The sequence below is a fragment of the Ammospiza caudacuta genome, chromosome 35 (genome assembly GCF_027887145.1).
Source record: "Ammospiza caudacuta isolate bAmmCau1 chromosome 35, bAmmCau1.pri, whole genome shotgun sequence".
In the NCBI taxonomy this organism is placed as follows: Eukaryota; Metazoa; Chordata; class Aves; order Passeriformes; family Passerellidae; genus Ammospiza; species Ammospiza caudacuta.
The window spans coordinates 1,831,000-1,855,021 of record NC_080627.1 but is presented as its reverse complement, the minus strand read 5'-3'; the positions used below and the strand labels follow the sequence as shown (position 1 = coordinate 1,855,021).

Here is a 24,022-nt window from a genome sequence, read left to right as displayed (position 1 = left end):
CGGGTCCCGCTCCCGGTGCGGGTCCCGGTGGTCCCGGAGCCGCCGCCGCCGCTCCCGCCGCCGCCCCCCGAGGCCGCGCCGCCGCCGGACCTGGAAATCCCCGCGCGGGCCGCGCCGCCATTGGCTGAGCCCGCCGTGACGTCACCGCCGGGGGCGCGGTCGGGGAAACCCCCACTGGGAGCGCATCGCGCCGCCATTGGCTGAGCGCTCTGGTTGCGTCAGAGCAGGGAACGCCCCCGTGGAGAGCGCTGGGGGCGGGGCGCGCTCCCATTGGCTGAGCGAGGCGGAGGGGGCGGGGCGGGAAAACCCCCTCCCGCCGGGGGCGGGCCGCGCTGCTATTGGTGAATATGTTTGTGACGTCACAAAAGAGGCGGGGTTTGTGACGTTTCCCGCCCCTCATTGGGGTCACGCGGGCGCAGCTCCCGGAAGTCTCGCGAGAGGCGGCGCAGCAAAGATGGCGGCGCCGGGGACGGAGGCGGCGGCGGGACCGGGCCCGGGCCCGGGGCAGGTCCGGGAGCGAGCGGGGCCCGCGGGGAACCGGAACGGGAACCGGAACGGGAACCGGAACGGGAACGGCTGGCACCGGACAGCGGGCAGCCGGCCCCGAGAAGGGAGAGGGGGAACGGGGAATGGGAGCGGGAACGGGAACCGGAGCGGGGACCGGGAAATGGGAGCGGGGACAGGGAACGGGAGCCGGGAGCGGGAACCGGGACCGAGAGTAGGAACCGGGAATGGGGACAGGGAACGGGAGCGGGACCAGAGACTGGGAAAGGGACAGAGAAAGGGACGGGGATCGGGACGGGGCACCGGGACCGGAGACCGGGACAAGGAGCGGGGACCGGCGTGGGAGACCGGGGACCTGGACCGGGACCGTGGACAGGGAAGGGGACAAGGAAGGGGACAGAGACGGACACCGGGAATGGGGCAAGGTCCGGGGTCAAAGTCGGGGACCGGGAACGGGGGAGGGACCGAGAGCAGGAACCGGGACCGGAACCAGGGCAGAGAACGGGACCGGGACGGGACAGGGACCGAGACCAGGGATGGGAACGGGGAAAGGGATCGGGACCGAGACCGGGATGGGGACAGGCTCAGAGAACGGGGACCGAGACCGGGATGGGGACTGGGAACGGCTCCGGTAACGGCACCGAGACTGAGAGCAGGAAGGGGCCGGTACCGGGATGGGGCCGGTACCGGGACAGTGACCAGGAAGGGATCGGTACCGGGACAGGGCCGGTATCGGGAAGGGATCAGTCCAAGGCCGGTACCGGGCCCAGGAAGGGATCGGTACCGGGAAGGGGCCGGTGCTGGGTCAGTATCAGTGACCGGGAAGGGGCCGGTACCGGGCCGGTGTCGGTGGCCAGGAAGGAACCGGTACAAGGCCGGTATCAGTGACCGGGAAGGGATCGGTACCGGCAAGGAACCGGTACCGGGCCCGTGTCGGTGACCAGGAAGGAATTGGTACTCGGCCGGTATCAGTGACCGGGAATGGGCCCGTACCGGGCCGGTGTCAGTGTGTGGGATGGGGCCGGTACCGGGCCGGTGTCGGTGACTGGGAAGGGATCGGTACCGGGAAGGGATCGGTACAGGGCTGGTACCGGGCCGGTGTCAGTGTGTGGGATGGGGCCGGTACCGGGCCGGTGTCGGTGACTGGGAAGGGATCGGTACCGGAAGGAGCGGGCTGGTACTGGGTTGGTGACCAGGAGCAGGCCGGTACCGGGAGGGGGCCGGTACCGGGCCGGTATCGGTGACCGGGAAGGAACTGGTACAAGGCCGGTGCCGGGCCCAGGAAGGGATTGGTACCAGCAAGGAGCCAGTACCGGGCTGGTGTCGGTGACCGGGAAGGAACCGGTACCAGGAAGGGGCCGGTACCGGGCCGGTATCGGTGACCGGGAAGGAACCGGAAGCCGTACTGCGCCGGTGTCGGTGGCTGTGAAGGGGTCGGTACCGGGGTGGTGTCGGTGACCGGGAAGGGATCAGTACAGGGCCGGTACCGGGCCGGTGTCGGTGACCGGCTCTGGTCCCGGTGCTGCGGGTGTCGAGCGGTAACAGCACTGCCAGGACCGGTACCGGTACCGGGGTGGGGTCAGGGCTGGGATGGTGCCAGTGCCGGTACCGGTGTCTCTGACCGGTTCTGCTGTCACAGGTGTCCAGCACTAACGGCGCTGCCGGTACCGGGGTGGGGTTGGGGTCAGTGTTGGATCAGTACCGGCATCGCTGACCGGTTCCGGTTCCGGTTCTAGTTCCGGTTCCATTCTCACAGGTTTCCGGCAGTAACGGCGCTGCCGGTACCGGGATGGGGTTGGGGTCGGTACCGGTGTCGCTGACCGGTTCCGGTTCTGTCCCCGCAGGTGTCCAGCAGTAACGGCGCTGCCGGTACCGGTACCGGGATGGGATGGGGTTGTTACCGGGTTGGTCCCGGTGTCTCTGACCGGTTTTCCCCGCAGGTGTCCAGCAGTAACGGCGCTGCCGGTACCGGGATGGGATGGGGTTGTTACCGGGTCGGTCCCGGTGTCTCTGACCGGTTTTTTCCCGCAGGTGTCCAGCAGTAACGGCGCTGCCGGTACCGGGATGGGATGGGGTTGTTACCGGGTCGGTCCCGGTGTCACTGACCGGTTTTTTCCCGCAGGTTCCCAGCAGTAACGGCGCTGCCGGTACCGGTAGCGGTGCCGGTGCCGAGAGCCCGCAGGGGCAGCAGCCGCAGCAGCAACCGGCACCCAACGCCTGGCAGGTGGTGAAGGGCGTCCTGTTCAGGTGAGCGCCGCGGCACCGAAGGGGTTAACGGGGTTAAGGAGTCTCTGTTCAGGTGTGAGTGGCACCGAAAGGGTTAACGGGGTTAACGGGGTCCTGTTCAGGTGAGAGCGGCACCGAAAGGGTTAACGGGGTTAACGGGGCCCTGTTCAGGTGAGAGCGGCACTGAAAGGGTTAACGGGGCCCTGTTCAGGTGAGCGCCGCGGCACTGAAGGGGTTAAAGGGGTTAAGGAGTCCCTGTTCAGGTGAGAGCAGCACCGAAAGGGTTAACGGGGTTAACGGGGCCCGCCCTGTTCAGGTGAGAGCGGCACCGAAAGGGTTAACGGGCCCTGTTCAGGTGGGGTTTGGGATGGAAGGGGTTAAAGGGGTTGGGATCGGGATCACCCCGGGACCCCAAATCCCGGGATCGGGATCACCCCAGGGCTGAGATCACCCGAGAACCCCAAACTCTGGGATCGGCGTCACCCCAGGATTGGGATCACCCTGAGGCTGGGATCACCCCGGAACCCCAAATCCCGGGATGGGGATCACCCCGGAACCCCAAATCCCGGGATCGGGACCACCCTGGGACCCCAAACCCTGGGATTGGGATCACCCCAGGGCTGGGACCATCCTGGAACCCCAAATCCCGGGATCGGGGTCACCCCGGAACCCCAAATCCTGGGATCGGGATCACCCCGGGATCGGGGTCACCCCGGAACCCCAAATCCTGGGATCGGGATCACCCCGGGATCGGGGTCACCCCGGAACCCCAAATCCTGGGATCGGGATCACCCCGGGATCGGGGTCACCCCGGAACCCCAAATCCTGGGATCGGGATCACCCCGGGATCGGGGTCACCCCGGAACCCCAAATCCTGGGATCGGGATCATCCCGGGATCGGGGTCACCCCGGAACCCCAAATCCCAGCCCTGCATTTTCAGTGCCGGTTTCCCCGCAGGATTTTCATCATCTGGGCCATCTCCAGCTGGTTCCGGAGAGCGCCGGCGGCGCCCGAGAGCAGCGGCAGCGGCGGCAGCGCCCGCAGCCCCAGCAGGAACCTCTTCCCCAAGGACACCCTGATGGTGGGACTGGGGTTAAATCTGGGATTGTGGGGTTAAAAATGGGATTGGGATTAAATTTGGGATTGGGATTGTGGGATTTGGGATCAGATCAGGGGCTGGGATCAGAGCAACGGGAACGGGGGCAGCGCCCGCAGCCCCAGCAGGAACCTCTTCCCCAAAGACACCCTGATGGTGGGACTGGGATTAAATCTGGTGTTAAATCTGGGATTGTGGGGTTTAATACGGGATTGGGGTTAAATCTGGGATTAAATCTGGGATTGTGGGGTTAAATATGGGATTGGGATTGTGGGATTTGGGATCAGAGCAACGGCAGCGGGGGCAGCGCCCGCAGCCCCAGCAGGAACCTCTTCCCCAAGGACACCCTGATGGTGGGACTGGGATTAAATCTGGGATTAAATATGGGATTGTGGGGTTAAATATGGGATTGGGACTAAATCTGGGATTAAATATGGGATTGGGTTTAAATATGGGATTGGGATTGTGGGATTTGGGATCAGAGCAACGGGAACGGGGGCAGCGCCCGCAGCCCCAGCAGGAACCCCTTCCCCAAGGACACCCTGATGGTGGGACTGGCATTAAATCTGGGATTAAATTTGGGATTATGGGATTAAATCTGGGATTGTGGGATTAAAAATGGGATTGGGATTAAATTTGGGATTGGGATTGTGGGATTTGGGATCAGATCAGGGGCTGGGATCAGAGCAACGGGAACAGGGGCAGCGCCCGCAGCCCCAGCAGGAACCTCTTCCCCAAGGACCCCCTGATGGTGGGACTGGGGTTAAATCTGGGATTGTGGGGTTAAATTTGGGATTGGGATTAAATTTGGGATTGGGATTGTGGGATTTGGGATCAGATCAGGGGCTGGGATCAGAGCAATGGCAGCAGGGGCAGCGCCCGCAGCCCCAGCAGGAGCCTCTTCCCCAAGGACCCCCTGATGCTCAGATTTGGGATTTTGGGGTTAAATCTGGGATTTGGGATTGGGATTTGGGATTTGGGATTGGATCCCAAATTCAGAGGGGATTTCAAGGGCAGATCCCAAATCTGGGGGAGATTTTGGGGTCAGATCCCAGATCTGAGATCCCAACCATCCTGGGGATCCCAGGGACTTTTTGGGATAAATTTCCAGGGATTTGGGGCCGAATTCCCAGGGATTTTTAGGCTGAGTTCCCACAGATTTTTAAGCTGAATTCCCAGGGATGTTTGGGCTGAATTCCCAGGGATGTTTGGGCTGAATTCCCAGGGATTTTTGGGATAAATTCCCAGGGATTTTTGGGATAAATTCCCAGAAATCTTTAGCAGAAATCCCCAGGAGTTTTAAGGATCGGTTTCCAGGGATTTTTGGGATAAATTCCCAGGGATTTTTGAGCTGAATTCCCAGAAATTTTCAGCAGAAATCCCCGGGAGTTTTTAGGATCGGTTCCCAGGGGTTTTTGGGCTGAATTCCCGGGGTTTCTGCCTCCCTCCCGCAGGACCTGTACGTTTACATCTCGGAGCACGAGCACTTCACGGATTTCAACGTCAGCTCGGCGCTGTTCTGGGAGAAGCGGGACCTGGTCTACGGCGACTGGACCAGCGGCGACAACGCCGACGGCTGCTACGAGCACTACGGCGAGGTGGACATCTCCCAGGTGGGCGTTCCGGGGAAACTGGGGAGATTTTGGGGGATTTTGGGATTTTCCCGAGGAATTTGGGGTCTGGGAATGGGGATTTGGGATGGTTCTGAGGGGATTTGGGGTGAGGAAAAGGGAATTCTGATGATTGCTACGAGCACTACGGCGAGGTGGACATCTCCCAGGTGGGCGTTCCGGGGAAATTTGGGGATTCTGGGATTTTCCTGAGGGGTTTGGGGTCTGGGAATGGGGATTTGAGGTGGTTCTGGAGTCTGGGAATGGAGATTTGGGGTTGGGAAAAGGGAATTTGGGGTTGGGAAAAGCTACGAGCACTCCGGGGAGGTGGACATCTCCCAGGTGGGCGTTCCGGGGAAATTAGGGAGATTTTGGGGGATTTTGGGATTTTCCTGAGGAATTTGGGGTCTGGGAATGGGGATTTGGGATGGTTCTGAGGGGATTTGGGGTGAGGAAAAGGGAATTTGGGAATGGGAAAAGGGGATGCTGACGGCTGCTACGAGCACTCCGGCGAGGTGGGCATCTCCCAGGTGGGCGTTCCCAGAAAATCCCGGGGGTTTTGGGGGATTTTGGGAATTCTGGGGTCTGGGAATGGGGATTTGGGGATGGTTCTGAGGGGATTTGGGGTTGTGGAAAGGGAATTGTGACCGCCGTTGTCGTTACGAGCGCTCCGGGCACGCGGACGTCTCCCGTTTGTTCCCCCAGAGCGTGCAGAGGAACGGCTCCATCTACGTCCACGTTTATTTCACCAAGAGCGGCTTCCACCCCGACCCCCGGCAGAAGAGCCTCTACCGGCGCCTGGCCACCGTGCACACCTCCAGGAGTACGGAATTCCTGACATTTCTGGGAAAATGCGGGAAAATCTGGGAATTCCCAACGATCCCCAACCTTGGGGGTCGAAATTCCCCCAGGAACGGCCCCAAATCCCCCCAAAAACGGCCCCAAATCCCTCAGGGATGGCCCCAAATCCCTCAGGGATGGCCCCAAATCCCCCAGAGATGAGGAATTTCCCAGTAATTCCCATTTTTGGAATCAAAATTCCCTCAGGAACGGCCCCAAATCCCTCAGGGACGGGGTTGGGATCAGCCCTGGGCACCGTGCGCAGCTCCAGGAGTACGGAGATCTGGGAAATTCTGGGATATTTCTGGGAAAATCTGGGAATTCCCAACGATCCCCAACCTTTGGGGTCAAAATTCCCCCAGGAACGGCCCCAAATCCCTCAGGGATGAGGAAATTCCCAGTAATTCCCTTTTTTGGGATCGAAATTCCCTCAGGAACGGCCCCAAATCCCTCAGGGACGGGGCTGGGATCAGCCCTGGGCACCGTGCACAGCTCCAGGAGTACGGAAATCTGGGAAAAATGGGAAAATCTGGGATATTTCTGGGAATTCCCATCAATTCCTGGGAATTTCTGGCCTTTGGGATCCAAATCCCCCCAGGAATGGCCCCAAATCCCTCAGGAATGGGGAACATTCCCACAAGAATTCCCAATTTTTGGGATCCAAATTCCCTCAGGAACGGCCGCAAATCCCTCAGGAATGGGGAAATTCCCAGTAATTCCCATTTTTGGGATCGAAATTCCCTCAGGAACGGCCCCAAACCCCTCAGGGATGAGGAAATTCCCAGTAATTCCCATTTTTGGGATCGAAATTCCCTCAGGAATGGCCCCAAATCCCTCAGGGACGGGGCTGGGATCAGCCCTGGGCACCGTGCACAGCTCCAGGAGTACGGAAATCTGGGAAAAATGGGAAAATCTGGGATATTTCTGGGAATTCCCATCAATTCCTGGGAATTTCTGGCCTTTGGGATCCAAATCCCCCCAGGAATGGCCCCAAATCCCTCAGGAATGGGGAACATTCCCACAAGAATTCCCAATTTTTGGGATCCAAATTCCCTCAGGAACGGCCGCAAATCCCTCAGGAATGGGGAAATTCCCAGTAATTCCCATTTTTGGGATCGAAATTCCCTCAGGAACGGCCCCAAACCCCTCAGGGATGAGGAAATTCCCAGTAATTCCCATTTTTGGGATCGAAATTCCCTCAGGAATGGCCCCAAATCCCTCAGGGACGGGGCTGGGATCAGCCCTGGGCACCGTGCACAGCTCCAGGAGTACGGAAATCTGGGAAAAATGGGAAAATCTGGGATATTTCTGGGAATTCCCATCAATTCCTGGGAATTTCTGGCCTTTGGGATCCAAATCCCCCCAGGAATGGCCCCAAATCCCTCAGGAATGGGGAAATTCCCAGTAATTCCCATTTTTGGGGTCCAAATTCCCTCAGGAATGGCCCCAAATCCCTCAGGGATGGGGTTGGGATCAGCCCTGGGCACCGTGCGCAGCTCCAGGAGTACAGAAATCCCATTATTTTTCCCATTATTTTCCCCATGATTTTCCCCATTATTTTCCCATTATTTTCCCATTTTTCCCATTTTTCAGTGATTAACAAATACAAGCGGAGGCGATTCCAGAAAACCAAAAATCTCCTGACGGGAGAGACCGAGGCCGACCCCGAGATGATCAAGGTGGGAATTCCCAATTTTGGGATTTTGGGGATTTTTTGGGATTTTTTGGGACTTTTTTGTTTTTTAAGGGATTTTGGGGGGGATTTTTTGGGGTTAATTTGGGCTTTTTTGGGGATTTTTGGGAGAATTTTTAGGGTCTTTTTGGTGGGATTTTTTTGAGATTTTTCTTGGGACTTTGGGAAAATTATTTGGGGATTTTTAGGGAGTTTTTTGGGATTTTTTTCAGGATTTTTGGGATTTTTTGGGGGGTTTTCGGGGATTTTTCTTGGGGAATTTTTGGGCATTTTGGGGGATTTTTTAGGGATTTTTTTTGGGACTTTTCTTGGGATTTTGGAGGTTTTTTGGGGTATTTTTTGAGTATTTTTTGGGTATATTTTGGAGGTTTTTTAGGATATTTTGGGAGAATTTTTTGGGATTTTTTTGGGGATTCTTTTAGTATTTTTGGGGATTTTTTGGGGTTTTTTTTGCATTTGGGGAGATTTTTTGGGGTGGAATTTTTTTTTTATGTTTGGAGGTTTTTAGAATTTTGGGGGAATTTTTTGAGATTTTTTTAGCATTTTGGGAGGTTTTTTCCATTTTTTTGGCTTTTTGGGGTTTTTTTGGGGGGGGATTTTTTTTTATATTTTGGGGTGAATTTTTTAGGATTTTTGGGCTTTATTTGAGGGGTTTTTTTTTTAGGGGAGGTTATGGGGAGATTTTTTTGGCTTTTTGTTTTATATTTTTGTGGGGGTTGAATTTTTGGGGGTCTTTTGGGGATTTTTTTAAATTTTTTTGGTTTTTTGGGGGGAATTTTTTGATTTTTTCGGGGGAATTTTTCAGACTTTTGGGAGGGCTTGGGGCTTTTGGTTTTTTGGTGGGTTTTTTTTTGTTCTTTGGGGTTTTTTTGGGTTTTTTTTTGGGATTTGCTGCCCAGCCAGCCCTGTGCTTTCCCTGCAGAGAGCCGAGGATTTCGGGCCGGTCGAGGTCATTTCCCACTGGCACCCCAACCTGACCATCAACATGGTGGATGACCACACGCCCTGGGTCAAGGGCAGCGTGCCCCCGCCCCTGGACCAGTGTGAGCAGCTGCAATTTCTGTTTTCCTGCAAAAATTCCCAAAAAAAATCAAAAATTCCCAGAAAAAAACAAAAAAATTCCCATTAAAAACGGGGCTGGTTTGGGATCGTGGCATCCCAGTAGCTCCCAGTTCATCCCAGTTCATCCCTGGGTCAAGGGCAGCATCTCTGACCCCTGGACCAGTGTGAGCAGCCAGAATTTTCTGTTTTCCTGCAAAAATTCCCCAAAAAATCAAAAATTCCCAGAAAAAAACCCAAAAATTCCCATTAAAAACGGGGCTGGTTTGAGATCGTGGCATCCCAGTTCATCCCAGTCCATCCCAGTTCCACCCCCTGGATCAGGGAACCCCAGACCAGTGTGAGCAGCTGGAATTTTGAGTTTTCCTGGAAAAATTCCCAAAAAATGAAAAATTCCCAGAAAAAACAAAAAAATTCCCATTAAAAACGGGGCTGGTTTGGGATCGTGGCATCCCAGTAGCTCCCAGTTCACCCCAGTCCATCCCAGTCCATCCCAGTTCCATTCCCAGGATCAGGGAACCCCAGACCAGCGTGAGCAGCTGCAATTTCTGTTTTCCTGGGAAAATTCCCAAAAAAATCAAAAATTCCCAGAAAAAACCCAAAAATTCCCATTAAAAACGGGGCTGGTTTGAGATTGTGGCATCCCAGTAGCTCCCAGTTCACCCCAGTTCATCCCAATTCACCCCAGGGTCAAGGGCAGCGTCTCCCACCCCTGGACCAGTGTGAGCAGCCTGAATTCCCAGTTTTCCTGCAAAAATTCCCCAAAAAAATCAAAAATTCCCAGAAAAAACCCAAAAATTCCCATTAAAAACGGGGCTGGTTTGGGATCGTGGCATCCCAGTTCATCCCAGTCCATCCCAGTTCCACCCCCTGGATCAGGGAACCCCAGACCAGTGTGAGCAGCTGCAATTTCTGTTTTCCTGGGAAAATTCCCCAAAAAATGAAAAATTCTGAGAAAAACCAAAAAATTCCCATTAAAAACGGGGCTGGTTTGGGCTTTGGTGGGTCCCAGTTCATCCCAGTTCTCCCATTTTTCCCCATTTTCTCCCATTTTTCCCCATTTCTCCCATTCCAAATCCCAATTTATTCCCATTTTTCCCCATTTTCTCCCATTTTTCAAATTCCAAATCCCAATTTAATCCCATTTATTCTCCATTTTCTCTCATTTTTCCCATTCCAAATCCCAATTTATTCCCATTTCTTCCATTCCAAATCCCAATTTACTCCCACTTTTCCCCATTTTCTCCCATTTTCCCCCATTTCTCCCATTCCAAATCCCAATTTACTCCCACTTTTCCCCATTTTCTCCCATTTTTCCCCATTTTTCCCCATTTTTCCCCATTTTCTCCCATTTTTCCCCATTTTTCCCATTCCAAATCCCAATTTACTCCCATTTTTCCCCATTTTCTGCCACTTTTCCCCATTTTCTCCCATTTTTCCCCATTTCTCCCATTCCAAATCCCAATTTACTCCCATTTTCCCCCATTTTCTCCCATTTTCCCCCCATTTTTTCCCCATTTTCTCCCATCTTTCCCATTCCAAATCCCAATTTTCTCCCATTTTTCCCCATTTCCCCCATTTCCCCCATTTCTCCCATTCCAAATCCCAATTTTCTCCCATTTTTCCCCATTTCTCCCATTCCAAATCCCAATTTACTCCCATTTTCCCCCATTTTCTCCCATTTTCCCCCCATTTTTTCCCCATTTTCCCCCATTTCTCCCATTCCAAATCCCAATTTTCTCCCATTTTTCCCCATTTTCTCCCATTTTTCCCCATTTTTCCCCATTTTTCCCCATTTTTCCCCATTTTCTCCCATTTTTCCCCATTTTTCCCATTCCAAATCCCAATTTACTCCCATCTTCCCCCATTTTCTCCCATTTTTCCCCATTTTCTCCCATTTTTCCCCATTTACTCCCATTTTCTCCCATTTCTCCCATTCCAAATCCCAATTTTCTCCCATTTTCCCATTCCAAATCCCAATTTTCTCCCATTTTCCCCCATTTCTCCCATTCCAAATCCCAATTTACTCCCATCTTCCCCCATTTTCTCCCATTTTCCCCCATTTTCTCCCATTTTCCCCCCATTTTTTCCCCATTTCCTCCCATTTCCCCCATTCCAAATCCCAATTTTCTCCCATTTCCCCCCATTTCTCTCCCGCCTGACCCCGATTTCACCCCAATCCCCGTTTCTCCCTCCCGCAGACGTGAAGTTCGACGCGCTGAGCGGGGATTATTTCCCCATCCTGTACTTCAACGACTACTGGAACCTGCAGCGCGATTACTTCCCCATCAACGAGTCCGTGCGGCGGCTGCCGTTCCGTCTGTCCTTCTGCCCGCTGTCGCTGTGGCGCTGGCAGCTCTACGCCGCCCAGAGCGCGCGCTCGCCCTGGAACTTCCTGGGCGAGGACCTGTACGAGCAGAGCGACGAGGAGCAGGACTCCGTCAAGGTCAGAATTCCAAATTTCCATTTTTTCCATTTTTTCCCAATTTTTTCCTGATTTTTCTACGGTTTTCCCTGGTTTTTCTGTGATTTTCCCCCGTTTTTTCTGAGTTTTCTGAGGTTTTTTAGGGCTCTAGCGTGGATTTTTCCCAATTTTTTTTACATTTTTCTCCCAATTTTTCTACAGCTTTTCCATTATTTTTTCTGATTTTTCTACCAGTTTTTCTTTTTAACAAATTTCCCCACTTTTCTACAATTTTCCTACAATTTGCTCCCATTTTATACAATTTTTATAGAAATTTTCCCCATTTTATACAATTTTTCAACAATTTTTCCTGATTTTTTAATAATTTCTCTACAAATTTCCCCAATTTTTTCCTGATTTTTCTCCCCAGTATTCCTCCCAATTTTGCCTGATTTTCTCCAGTTTTTCGCCAATTATTCCCCAGTTTTTCCCAGTTTTTCAGTGATTTTTCCCCTTTTTCTCCCTGATTTTTCCTAATTTTTGGGGGATTTTTTAGGAGTTTAGCACAGATTTTCTTCAGGTTCTTTTGAGGTTTGGTGCAGAATTCTCCTGGGTTTTTTTAGGGGTTTAGAGCAGATTTTTTGGGGTTTTTTGGGGTTTTTCTGGGATTTTGGGGTTTTTTCGCTCCCCCTGGAACTTCCTGGGCGAGGACCTGCACGAGCAGAGCGACGAGGAGCAGGACTCCGTCAAGGTCAGAAATAAAAAAATTTACATTTTCTTCCATTTTTTTCCCGTTGCTTTATGACCTTTTTTAGGGGTTAGTATGGATTTTTCCTGATTTTTCCACAATTTTTCCAAATTTTTCCCCATTTTTGTACAATTTTTCCCAATTTTTCTGTGATTTTTCCTGTTTTTTTCTATGAGGTCTTCTGGGGCTTACTAGGGATTTTCCCCAATTTTTCTATAATTTTCCTTGATTTTTCCCCAAGGGTTTTTGGGGCTTAGTAGGGATTTTTCCCAATATTTTCTATGACTTTTCCCAATATTTTTACAATTTTTCCCAATTTTTCTACCATTTTTCCTGATTTTCCCTGATTTTTCCACAATTTTCCCCATATATTTTTACAATTTTTCCTGATTTTTCCTTGCTTTTTTCCCAATTTTTCATTGATTTTTTGACAAGTTTCCCCCTGATTTTCCACAATTTTCCCGTGATTTTTTCCCCTTTTTTCCTGTTTTTCCTGTGATTTTTCTGCCTTTCTTTAGAATTTTAGTGCAGATTTTTTCAGGTTTTTAGGAGTTTGGAGCAGATTTTTCCCAGTTTTTCCCGAATTTTTCCTGAATTTTCCCCAATCCACCCCAATCTTTCCCCAAATTTTTCATTTTTTCCACGCTTTCCTTCAGATTCCCCCAATTCTCCTGGACTTTCCCCATTTTTTCACACTTTTCCCCATTTTTGGAGTTTTTTCCTGCAGATTTTTCCATATTTGCCCCCATTCCCACTCCCTCCAGGCCGGTTTCACAATTCCATCCCCTAATTCCCTTTTTTTCCCATTTTCCCCACTTTTTTCCCCATTTTTTCCCATTTTTTCCCCATTTTTTCCCGTTTTTTCCCCATTTTTTGCCATTTTTTCCCCATTTTTCCCCATTATTTTTTCCATTATTTTCCCATTATTTCCCCTTTTTTTCCCTTATTTTTCCTATTCCCACTTTCCCCATTATTTTCCCCATTATCTTCCCCATTATTTTTCCCTTTTTTCCCCATTTTTTCTTATTTTCCCCCATTTTTCCCCATTTTTCCCATTTTTCCCCTTTTTTCCCATTTTTCCCCATTTTTCCCCATTTTTCCCCATTTTTTCCCCATTTTCCCCATTTTTTCCCCCATTTTTCCCATTTTTTTCCCATTTTTCCCCATTTTTTCCCCCATTTTTTCCCCATTATTTTTTCCATTATTTTCCCATTATTTCCCCTTTTTTTCCCTTATTTTTCCTATTCCCGCTTTCCCCATTATCTTCCCCATTATTTTCCCCATTTTTTCCCATTTTTCCCCATTTTTCCCCATTTTTTTCCCATTTTTTTCCCATTTTTTCCATTTTTTCCCCATTTTGCAGGTGGCTCTGCTGGAGACCAACCCGTACCTGCTGGCCCTGACCATCGTGGTGTCCATCGTGCACAGCGTCTTCGAGTTCCTGGCCTTCAAAAACGGTGACAATTCCCACAAAATCCCCCAAATCCCCCAAATCCCCAAGTTTTTTGCATTTTCCCCAACTTTTCCTGGGAATTTATACAAAAATTCCCGGGAATTCAGCCCCAAAAACCCCCAGAAATTCCAGTTCCTGGCCTTCAAAAACGGCGACAATTCCCACAAAATCCCCACAAAATTCCCCAAAAATTCCCAAAATTCCCAATTTTTCCCAAATTCTCAACTTTTACTGGGAATTTATACAAAAATTCCCGGGAATTCAGCCCAAAAATCCCTGGGAATTCATCCCAAAACTCCTTGGAAATTCAGCCCCAAAACCCCAGAAATTCCAGTTCCTGCTCTTCAAAAACGGTGACAATTCCCACAGAATTCCCAAATAATTCCCAAAATTCCCAATTTTTTGCATTTTCCCCAACTTTTCCTGGGAATTTATACTAAAAATTCCGGGAAATTCAGCCCAAATATCCCTGGGAATTCATCCAAAAATTTGTGGAATTCATCCTAAAAATCCCTGGGAATTCATCCCACAATTCCTGACCCTTTCCCTCCATTCCCAATGGGATTTTTTCCCCCAAATCCCCATTTTTCTCCATTTCCACAGAGTTTTTCCCTCAATTCCCACCCAGAATTCCCAGAATTTCCCAGAAATAATTCCCAGAAATAATTCCCAGAAATTCCCATTTTTCGCAGCCATCCATTTCTGGAGCAGCCGGCCGTCGCTGCAGTTCCCAAATCCCCATTTCTGACCCTTTCCCTCTCCTTTTATTGGGGATTTTCCCCCAAAATCCCAATTTTTCTCCATTCCCAATGGGATTTTTTCCCCCAAATCACTTTAAATCCACCCAGAACTCCCAGAAATCCCAGAAATTCCCAGAATTTCCCAAAATTCCCATTATTTCCCCAGACATCCAGTTCTGGAACAGCCGGCCGTCCCTGCAGGGGCTCTCTGGGATTCCCAAATCCCCTTTCCCTATAGGAATTTTCCCCCCAAAATCCCCAGTTTTGACCCTTTTTCTCCATTCCCAATGGGATTTTTTGCCCCAAATTCCCCAAATCCCTCCCAGAATTCCCAGAAATTCCCAGAATTTCCCATTTTTCCCATTATTTTCCCCAGACATCCAGTTCTGGAACAGCCGGCAGTCGCTGCAGGGGCTCTCGCTGCGCTCGCTGTCCCTCCGTTCCCAGTGGGATTTTTCCCATTTCTGACCCTTTTTCTCCATTCCCAATGGGATTTTTCCCCCCAAAATGCCCCAAATCCCCCAAATCCCACCCAGAATTTCCCAAAATTCCCATTATTTTCCCCAGACATCCAGTTCTGGAACAGCCGGCCGTCCCTGCAGGGGCTCTCGCTGCGCTCGCTGTCCCTCCGTTCCCAGTGGGATTTTTCCCTTTTTTTCCCATTTTTTCACTGTTTTTCTCCATTCCCAATGGGATTTTTGCCCCAAATCCCCCAAATCCCACCCAGAATTCCCAAAATTCCCATTATTTCCCCAGACCTCCAGTTCTGGAACAGCCAGCCGTCCCTGCAGGGGCTCTCTGGGATTCCCAAATCCCCTTTCCCTATAGGAATTTTCCCCCCAAAATCCCCAGTTCTGACCCTTTTTCTCCATTCCCAATGGGATTTTTCCCCCAAATCCCCCAAATCCCACCCAGAATTTCCCAAAATTCCCATTATTTTCCCCAGACATCCAGTTCTGGAACAGCCGGCCGTCCCTGCAGGGGCTCTCGCTGCGCTCGCTGTCCCTCCGTTCCCAGTGGGATTTTTCCCTTTTTTTCCCATTTTTTCGCTCTTTTGCTCCATTCCCAATGGGATTTTTGCCCCAAATCCCCCAAATCCCACCCAGAATTCCCAAAACTCCCATTATTTTTCAGACATCCAGTTCTGGAACAGCCGGCAGTCCCTCGAGGGGCTCTCGGTGCGCTCCGTGTTCTTCGGGGTGTTCCAGTCGCTCGTGGTGCTGCTCTACATCCTGGACAACGAGACCAACGTGGTGGTGCAGCTCAGCGTGCTGGTGGGGCTGCTCATCGACCTCTGGAAGATCACCAAGGTCATGGACGTCAGGGTCAGTCTGGGGAGAAAACCACAAAAATCGGGAAAGTTGAAAAAACGGGGGAAAACGGGCGAAAAAACGGCGAGAAACGGGTGAAAACTGGGGATAAAATGGGTAAAAGGCAGCTCAGCGTGCTGGTGGGGCTGCTCATCGACCTCTGGAGATCACCAAGGTCGTGGACGTCAGGGTCAGTCTGGGGAGAATGGGAAAAATGAAAAAAACCGGGGAAAAGCAGTGAAAAAACTGGGAAAATGGGAAAAATGGGAAAACGGGGAAAATGGGAAAAATGAAAAAAAAAAACGGGGAAAAGCGGTGAAAAAACTGTGAAAAACAGTCAAAAAATGGCAAAAAATTGGGATTTATTTGGGATTTTTCTGTGGGGTTAATTTGGGATTTTCCCAAGGATTCATTTTGGATTTTTGGGGTTTTTTGGCAGCTGGACCGGGAGCAGCGAGTGGCCGGGCTGCTGCCCCGGCCGCGCTTCACCGACAAATCCACCTACGTGGAGAGCTCCACCAAGGTGTACGACGACGTGAGTGGGAGTTCGGGGGTTCCCGGCGATTCCAGGGGGTCTGGGGGTTTGGGATGGGCCCAAAATTCCAGCGGGAGCCCCCAAAAATCACCCAGGAGGGATTCCCATGGATGGCCCCGAATCGGTGCCACAGTGACCCCAAACTGCCCCAAACCAACCCCAAATCCCCCCAAACCAACCCCAAACCCCCAAAAAACCCAAACCCCCCCATTCTGAGGGGTTTTGGGGGTGCATTCCCCCATTTTCAGATGGCGTTCCGGTACCACAGTGACCCCAAACCGGCCCCAAACTGCCCCAAATCCCTCCCAAATCCCCCCAAACCCCTAAAGCCACAAATCCCCCCATTCTGAGGTTTTTTCGGGGTGCGTTCCCCCTTTTTCAGATGGCGTTCCGGTACCACAGTGACCCCAAACCAGCCCCAAACTCCCCCAAACCAGCCCCAAACCAACCCAGAATTGCCCCAAATCCCCCCAAACAAACCCAAAGCACCCCCAAACCCCCAAAAAGCCCCAATCCCCCCTGTTCTGAGGGACTTTTGGGGTGTTCCAGATGGCGTTCCTGTACCACAATGACCCCAAATCCCCCCAAACCAACCCCAAATCCCCCCAAAACAATCCCAAACTCTCCCAAACCTCCCCCAAACAAACCCAGAACTGCCCCAAACCCCCCAAAACTCCCCAAACCCCCCCATTCTGAGGGGTTTTTGGGGTGCATTCCCCATTTCCAGATGGCGTTCTGGTACCACAGTGACCCCAAACCCCCTCAAACCCCCCAAAACTCCCCCAAACCAACTCCAAACAAACCCAAACCAGCCCCAAACCCCCTCAAACCCCCAAAAAAGCCCCAAATGCCCCGTTCTGATGTTTTTTGGGGTGTTCCAGATGGCGTTCCGGTACCACAGTGACGCAAAACCAGCCCCAAACTCCCTCCAAACTCCCCCAAACCAACCCAGAATTGCCCCAAATCCCCCCAAACCAGCCCCCAGAATGACCCCAAATCCCCTCCAAAATCCCTCCAAACCCCCCAAAAGCCCAATTCCCCCGTTCTGAAGGGTTTTTGGGGTGCATTCCCCCATTTTCAGATGGTGTTCTGGTACCACAATGACCCCAAACCAGCCCCAAATCCCTCCAAACCAACCCCAAACAAACCCAGAACCCCCTCAAACCCCCCAAACCCCCAAATCCCCCGTTCTGAGGTGTTTTTGGGGTGTTCCAGATGGCGTTCGGTACCACAGTGACCCCAAACCAGCCCCAAACCCCCTCAAACCCCCCAAAACTCCCCCAAACCAACTCCAAACAAACCCAAACCAGCCCCAAACCCCCTCAACCCCCAAATCCCCCGTTCTGAGGTGTTTTTTGGGGTGTTCCAGATGGCGTTCCGGTACCACAGTGACCCCAAATCAGCCCTAAACCAGCCCCAAACTCCCCCAAATCCCCCGTTCTGAGGTGTTTTTTGGGGTGTTTCACATGGCATTCTGGTACCACAGTGACCCCAAACCAGCCCCAAACTCCCCCAAATCCCACAGAATCCCCCCAAACCAGCCCTAAACCAGCCCCAAACCCCCAAATCCCCCAAATCCCCCGTTCTGAGGTGTTTTTTGGCTGTTCCAGATGGTGTTCCGGTACCACAGTGACCCCAAATCCCCAAACCCCCCGTTCTGAGGTGTTTTTCGGGGTGTTTCAGATGGCGTTCCGGTACCACAGTGACCCCAAATCCCCCCTAACCCCCAAACCCCCTGTTCTGAGGTGTTTTTCCCTGTTCCAGATGGCGTTCCGGTACCACAGTGACCCCAAACCCCCCGTTCTGAGGTGTTTTTCCCTGTTCCAGATGGCGTTCCGGTACCTGTCGTGGATCCTGTTCCCGCTGCTGGGCTGCTACGCCGTGTACAGCCTGCTGTACCTGGAGCACAAGGGCTGGTACTCCTGGGTGCTCAGCATGCTCTACGGCTTCCTGCTCACCTTCGGTGAGTCCTGGCAGCGCCCCAGACTGCCCTGAAATAGCCCTGGAAAACTCCCAAAAAGTTCCCAAAATATCCCTGAAATGGTCCCAAAAAATTCCCAAAATGTTCCCCAGATATTCCTGAAATATTCATGAAATATCCCTGGAAATGTCCCCAAAATATCTCTGAAATGTCCCTGGAAATGTCCCCAAAGTATCCCTGAAAAATTCCCAAAATGTGCCCTAAAATATCCCTGAAATAGCCCCAAAAATAGCCTCAAAATATCCCTGAAATAGCCCCAAAATATTCCTGAAATAGCCTCAAAATATTGTCAGAATAGCTCCAAAGTATCACTGAAATAGCCCCAAAATATCCCTGAAATATCCCCGAAATATCCCTGAAATAGCCCCAAAATATCCTCGAAAAATCCCCAAAATATCTCTGAAAAATTCCCAAAATATCCCTGAAATAGCCCCAAAATATTCCTGAAATAGCCCCAAAATATTGTCAAAATAGCCCCAAAATATCCCTGAAATATCCCCGGAAATGTCCCCCAAATATCCCTAAAATACTCCTGAAATATTCTCAAAATAGTCCCAAAATATTACCAAAATATCCCTGGAAATGTCCTTGAAATATTCCTGAAATATCCCTCAAAATTTTACCAAAATATCCCTGAAATATCTGTGAAATATTCCTGAAATAGCCCTGGAAATGCCCCCAAAACATCCCTGAAAAATTCCTGGAAATGTCCCCAAAATGTTCCCCAAAATAGCCCTGGAAATGTCCTCAAAATATTCCCCAAAATATCCCCTAAAAACGTTCCTAAATCCCCTAAAAACGTTCCTAAATCCCCCAAAACCATCCCCAAATCCCAGTTTTATTCCAGGATTCCTCACCACGATGAGCTCCAGTCCATGGTCCCTCAACACCTTCAACCCAAATTTCACCAAAATTGACCCTAAACCCCAAAATCACCTCAAAACCCCCCAAAATGCTCCTACACCCCCCAAAAACGTTCCTAAATCCCTTCAGAACGTTCCTAAATCCCCCAAAACCATCCCCAAATCCCAGTTTTATTCCAGGATTCCTCACCACGATGAGCTCCCATTGGCGCTCCCTCGACACCTTCAACCCCAAAATTCCCGAAACTTTTCCCAAACCCCCAAATCACCTCTGAAAACCCCAAATTGTTCCTAAATCTCCCAAAAACGTTCCTAAATCCCTTCAGAACGTTCCTAAATCCCCCAAAACCGTCCCCAAATCCCAGTTTTATTCCAAGATTCATCACCACTACAGACTCCCATTGGCGCTCCCTCGACACCTTCAACCCCAAAATTCCCGAAATCGCGCCCAAACCCCCAAATCCCCCCAAACCCCCAAAATGTTCCTAAATCCCCTGAAAACGTTCCTAAATCCCCTGAAAACATTCCTAAATCCCCCAAAACCATCCCCAAATCCCAGTTTTTCCCCAGGATTCCTCACCACGATGAGCTCCCATTGGCGCTCCCTCGACACCTTCAACCCCAAAATTCCCGAAACTTTTCCCAAACCCCCAAATCACCTCTGAAAACCCCAAATTGTTCCTAAATCTCCCAAAAACGTTCCTAAATCCCTTCAGAACGTTCCTAAATCCCCCAAAACCGTCCCCAAATCCCAGTTTTATTCCAAGATTCATCACCACTACAAACTCCCATTGGCGCTCCCTCGACACCTTCAACCCCAAAATTCCCGAAATCGCGCCCAAACCCCCAAATCCCCCCAAACCCCCAAAATGTTCCTAAATCCCCTGAAAACGTTCCTAAATCCCCTGAAAACATTCCTAAATCCCCCAAAACCATCCCCAAATCCCAGTTTTTCCCCAGGATTCCTCACCACGATGAGCTCCCATTGGCGCTCCCTCGACACCTTCAACCCCAAAATTCCCGAAACTTTCCCCAAATCCCCAAATTGTTCCTAAACCCCCCCAAAAACGTTCCTAAAGCCCCCAAACGGTTCCTAAAGGCCCTTGTGCGGGCAGGGTTCATCACGATGACGCCGCAGCTGTTCATCAATTACAAGCTGCAGTCGGTGGCGCACCTGCCCTGGCGCATGCTCACCTACAAGGCCCTCAACACCTTCATCGACGACCTGTTCGCCTTCGTCATCAAGATGCCCATGATGTACAGGATAGGCTGCCTGAGGGACGGTGAGACGGGGTTTTGGGGTGAATTTGGGGGGTTTTGGGACATTTTGGGGGGTTCTAGAATGAAATTTGGGGGATTCCAGAGGGAGTTTTGGGGTTCCAGAAAGGGAGTTTTGGGGATTCCAGATGCCCGTGATGTACAGGATAGGCTGCCTGAGGGACGGTGAGACGGGGTTTTGGGGTGAATTTGGGGGGTTTTGGGACATTTTGGGGGGTTCTAGAATGAAATTTGGGGGATTCCAGAGGGAGTTTTGGGGTTCCAGAAAGGGAGTTTTGGGGATTCCAGATGCCCGTGATGTACAGGATAGGCTGCCTGAGGGACGGTGAGAGGGGGTTTTGGGGTGAATTTGGGGGGATTTTGGTGGGATTTGGGGGATTTGAGAGGGAGTTTTGGGGGAAATTTGGGGGAATTTTGGGGTTCTAGAAGGGAATTTTGAGGGATTGCAGGGAGAATTTGGGGGATTGCAGATGCCCATGATGCACAGGATAGGCTGCCTGAGGGACGGTGAGCAGGGTTTTGGGTGAATTTGGGGGGTTTTGGGAAGTTTTGGGGATTCTAGAAGAAAATTTGGGGGATTTGAGAGGGAAATTTTGGGGTTCCGGAGGAGATGCCCGTGATGTACAGGATAGGCTGCCTGAGGGACGGTGAGAGGGGGTTTTGGGGTGAATTTGGGGGGTTTTGGGACATTTGGGGGGAAGTTTTGGAGTTTCCAGGTGGAATTTTGGGGATTCCAGAGGCAGTTTTGGGGTTCTAGAAGGGAATTTTGTGGTTCCAGGAGGGAGTTTTGGGGATTCCAGGTGCCCATGATGTACAGGATAGGCTGCCTGAGGGACGGTGAGAGGGGTTTTGGGGTGAATTTGGGGGATTTTGGGACATTTTGGGGACTCTAGAAGAAAATTTGGGGGACTTGAGAGGGAATTTTGGGGTTCTGGAAGGGATTTTTGGGGATTTGAGAGGGAAATTTTGGGGTTCAGGAAGGAAATTTTGGGGATTTAGAGAGGGAAATTTGGGGTTCCGGAGGAGATGCCCGTGATGTACAGGATAGGCTGCCTGAGGGACGGTGAGCGGGATTTTGGGGGGAATTTGGGGGGTTTTGGGAAATTTTGGGGAGATCTGAGATGGAATTTTGGATTTTTTTGGGAATTTTGGGGAATATGGGGGGATTTGGGGGGTTCCAGAAAGGAAATTTTGGGTTCTGGAGGAGATGCCCATGATGCACAGGATAGGCTGCCTGAGGGACAGTGAGTGGGATTTTGGGGTGAATTTGGGGATTTTGGGGCAATTTTTGGGACTTTTAGGGATCTTTTGGCAAATTTGGGGGAATTTTGGGGGATTTTGGGGGTATCAGAAAGGGAATTTGGGGTTCCAGAGGAGATGCCCGTGATGTACAGGATAGACTGCCTGAGGGACGGTGAGAGGGGAATTTGGAGTGGATTTGGGTTGAATTTGGGGGATTTTGGGAAATTTGAGGGGATTTGGGGGATTCTAGAAGAAAATTTGAGTGATTTCCGAGGGAATTTTGGGGTTTGCAGGTAGAATTTGGGGGTTCCAGAAAGGGAATTTTGGGAATTTGATGTGGCAATTTGGGATTCTAGAGAGGACCTTTGTGGATTCTGGAAAGGAATTTTGGGGTTCTGCAGGGAAATTTTGGGGATTTGAGTCAGAATTTTAGGGTTCCAGAAGGCACTTTTGGGGATCCAAAAGGAAATTTGGGGGGTTTCAGAGGGAATTTTGGGGTTTCCAGGTGGAATTTTGGGCGTTCCAGAAGGGATTTCAGGAGGGGAATTTGGGGGATTCGAGTTGGAATTTGGGGGTTCTAGAGAGGATCTTTGGGGATTCTAGAAGGGAATTTTGGGGTTCCAGAAGGAAATTTGGGGATTTGAGATGGAATTTTGGGGTTCCAGAAGGAAATTTTGGGGTTTCCAGGTGGGATTTTGGAGATTTGAGAGGGAATTTTGGGGTTTCCAGGTGGGACTTTTGGGGAGATTTGCGAGGGAATTTTGGGGTTTCCAGGTGGGATTTTTGGGGAGATTTGAGAGGGAAATTTTGGGGTTTCCAGGTGGGATTTTTGGGGAGATTTGAGAGGGAAATTTTGGGGTTTCCAGGTGGGATTTTTGGGGAGATTTGAGAGGGAATTTTGGGCTTCTAGAAGGGAATGTTGGGGGATTTCAGACAGAATTTTTCTGAATTCTCCCCCGATTTCCCCAAATAAACCCCCCAAAAAAATCCGAATTTTCCCCGAAAACCCCAAAAAACCCCAAATTTTCCCGAAATCACCCCGAATCTCCCCCCTGGTGTCTCCCCCAGACGTGGTGTTCTTCATCTACCTGTACCAGCGCTGGATTTACCGCGTGGACCCCACGCGCGTCAACGAGTTCGGGGGCACCGGCGAGGCCCCCCCGGCCCCCCAGAGCCCCCCCGAGGGCAAAAAGAACGACTGAGAGCGCCCCTCCCCCAGCCGGAACCTTCCAGAACCTTCCCCCCGCGCCGGGGGCCCGGGCGCCCATTGGCCAGCTGGGGTTTTGGGGGGATTTGGGGGTTTTTTGGGGGGATTTTGGGTTATAAAACCCCAAAACCTCCTCTCCTCTTGGGGTCCCATTGGCCAGTTGGGACTTTGGGGGTTATTTTGGGGGGTGACACCTCCTGTCCCATCCCCTCCCGGGGTCCCATTGGCCAGTTGGGATTTTGGGGGGATTTTTGGTGGTTTTGGGGGATTTTGGGTTATAAAACCCCAAAACCTCCTCCCCTCTTGGGTTCCCATTGGCCAGTTGGGATTTTGGGGGGATTTTGGGGGGATTTTGGGTTATAAAACCCCAAAACCTCCTCTCCTCCCGGGTTCCCATTGGCCAATCGGGATTTTGGGGGGATTTTGGGGGGATTTTGGGTTTTTTTGGGGGGTGACACCTCCTGTCCCATCCCCTCCCGGGTTCCCATTGGCCAGTTGGGATTTTGGGGGGATTTAGGATTTTTTGGGGGGATTTTGGGGGGTGACACCTCCTGTCCCTTCCCCTCTTGGATTCCCATTGGCCAGTTGGGATTTTGGGGGGATTTTGGGATTTTTTGGGGTCTTATTTTGGGTTATAAAACCCCAAAACCTCCTCCCCCCCTGAGTTCCCATTGGCCAATCGGGATTTTGGGGGGATTTTGGAGATTTTTGGGGGGGATTTGTCCCCTCCTGTCCCTTCCTGGATTCCCATTGGCCAATCGGGATTTTGGGGGGATTTTGGGGTTTTTGGGGGGATGTCACCTCCTGTCCCCTCCCTTCCCGGGTTCCCATTGGCCAGTTGGGATTTTGGGGGGGATTTTGGGGTTTCTCACCCCCTGACCCCTCCCCTCCCGCCCCTCCCGAGTTCCCATTGGCCAGTCGGGATTTTGGGGGGATTTTGGAGATTTTTGGGGGTGTCACCTCCTGTCCCCTCCCCTCCTGGGTTCCCATTGGCCAGTCGGGATTTTGGGGGGTTTTTGGGGTTTTTTGGGGGGGATTTGTCCCCTCCCGCCCCCCGGCGCCCCCTGCCGGTGTCCGGTGTCGCTCCCGGTGTTGTCGCGTCCCCGTCGTGCTCCATCCATCCATTGTCCGGTGTGGTAGGAAAAGTGTCCACGGAGCCATAAAGAGCTGATTTCACCCCAAAAACAATCCCGGGTTTTGATTTCCCTACCGCTTCGGGGCTTGAACCGTTT

The 24,022-nt window shown here is 51.4% G+C and overlaps 1 protein-coding gene across 3 annotated transcripts; it reads left to right on the top strand.

The window, feature by feature from the left end:
• Positions 1-443: 443 nt before the first annotated feature.
• Positions 444-22,889, top strand: CLPTM1 (CLPTM1 regulator of GABA type A receptor forward trafficking). 3 transcript variants are annotated; one of them, XM_058822871.1, is made up of 14 exons: positions 444-508; positions 2,627-2,751; positions 3,689-3,812; positions 5,282-5,440; positions 6,143-6,260; positions 7,871-7,956; positions 8,893-9,013; positions 11,231-11,475; positions 13,545-13,638; positions 15,509-15,699; positions 16,124-16,219; positions 18,047-18,182; positions 20,179-20,346; positions 22,652-22,889. In XM_058822871.1, the coding sequence occupies exons 1-14, from the start codon at positions 455-457 to the stop codon at positions 22,783-22,785; spliced, it is 1,851 nt and encodes a 616-aa protein (XP_058678854.1). In that variant the 5' UTR covers positions 444-454; the 3' UTR covers positions 22,786-22,889. The 3 variants fall into 3 exon arrangements, with proteins under 3 accessions (XP_058678854.1, XP_058678856.1, XP_058678857.1); XM_058822873.1 differs by lacking the exons at positions 444-508; positions 2,627-2,751; positions 3,689-3,812 and adding an exon at positions 4,140-4,180; XM_058822874.1 differs by lacking the exons at positions 444-508; positions 2,627-2,751; positions 3,689-3,812 and adding an exon at positions 4,360-4,375.
• The last annotated feature ends 1,133 nt before the right edge of the window (positions 22,890-24,022 follow it).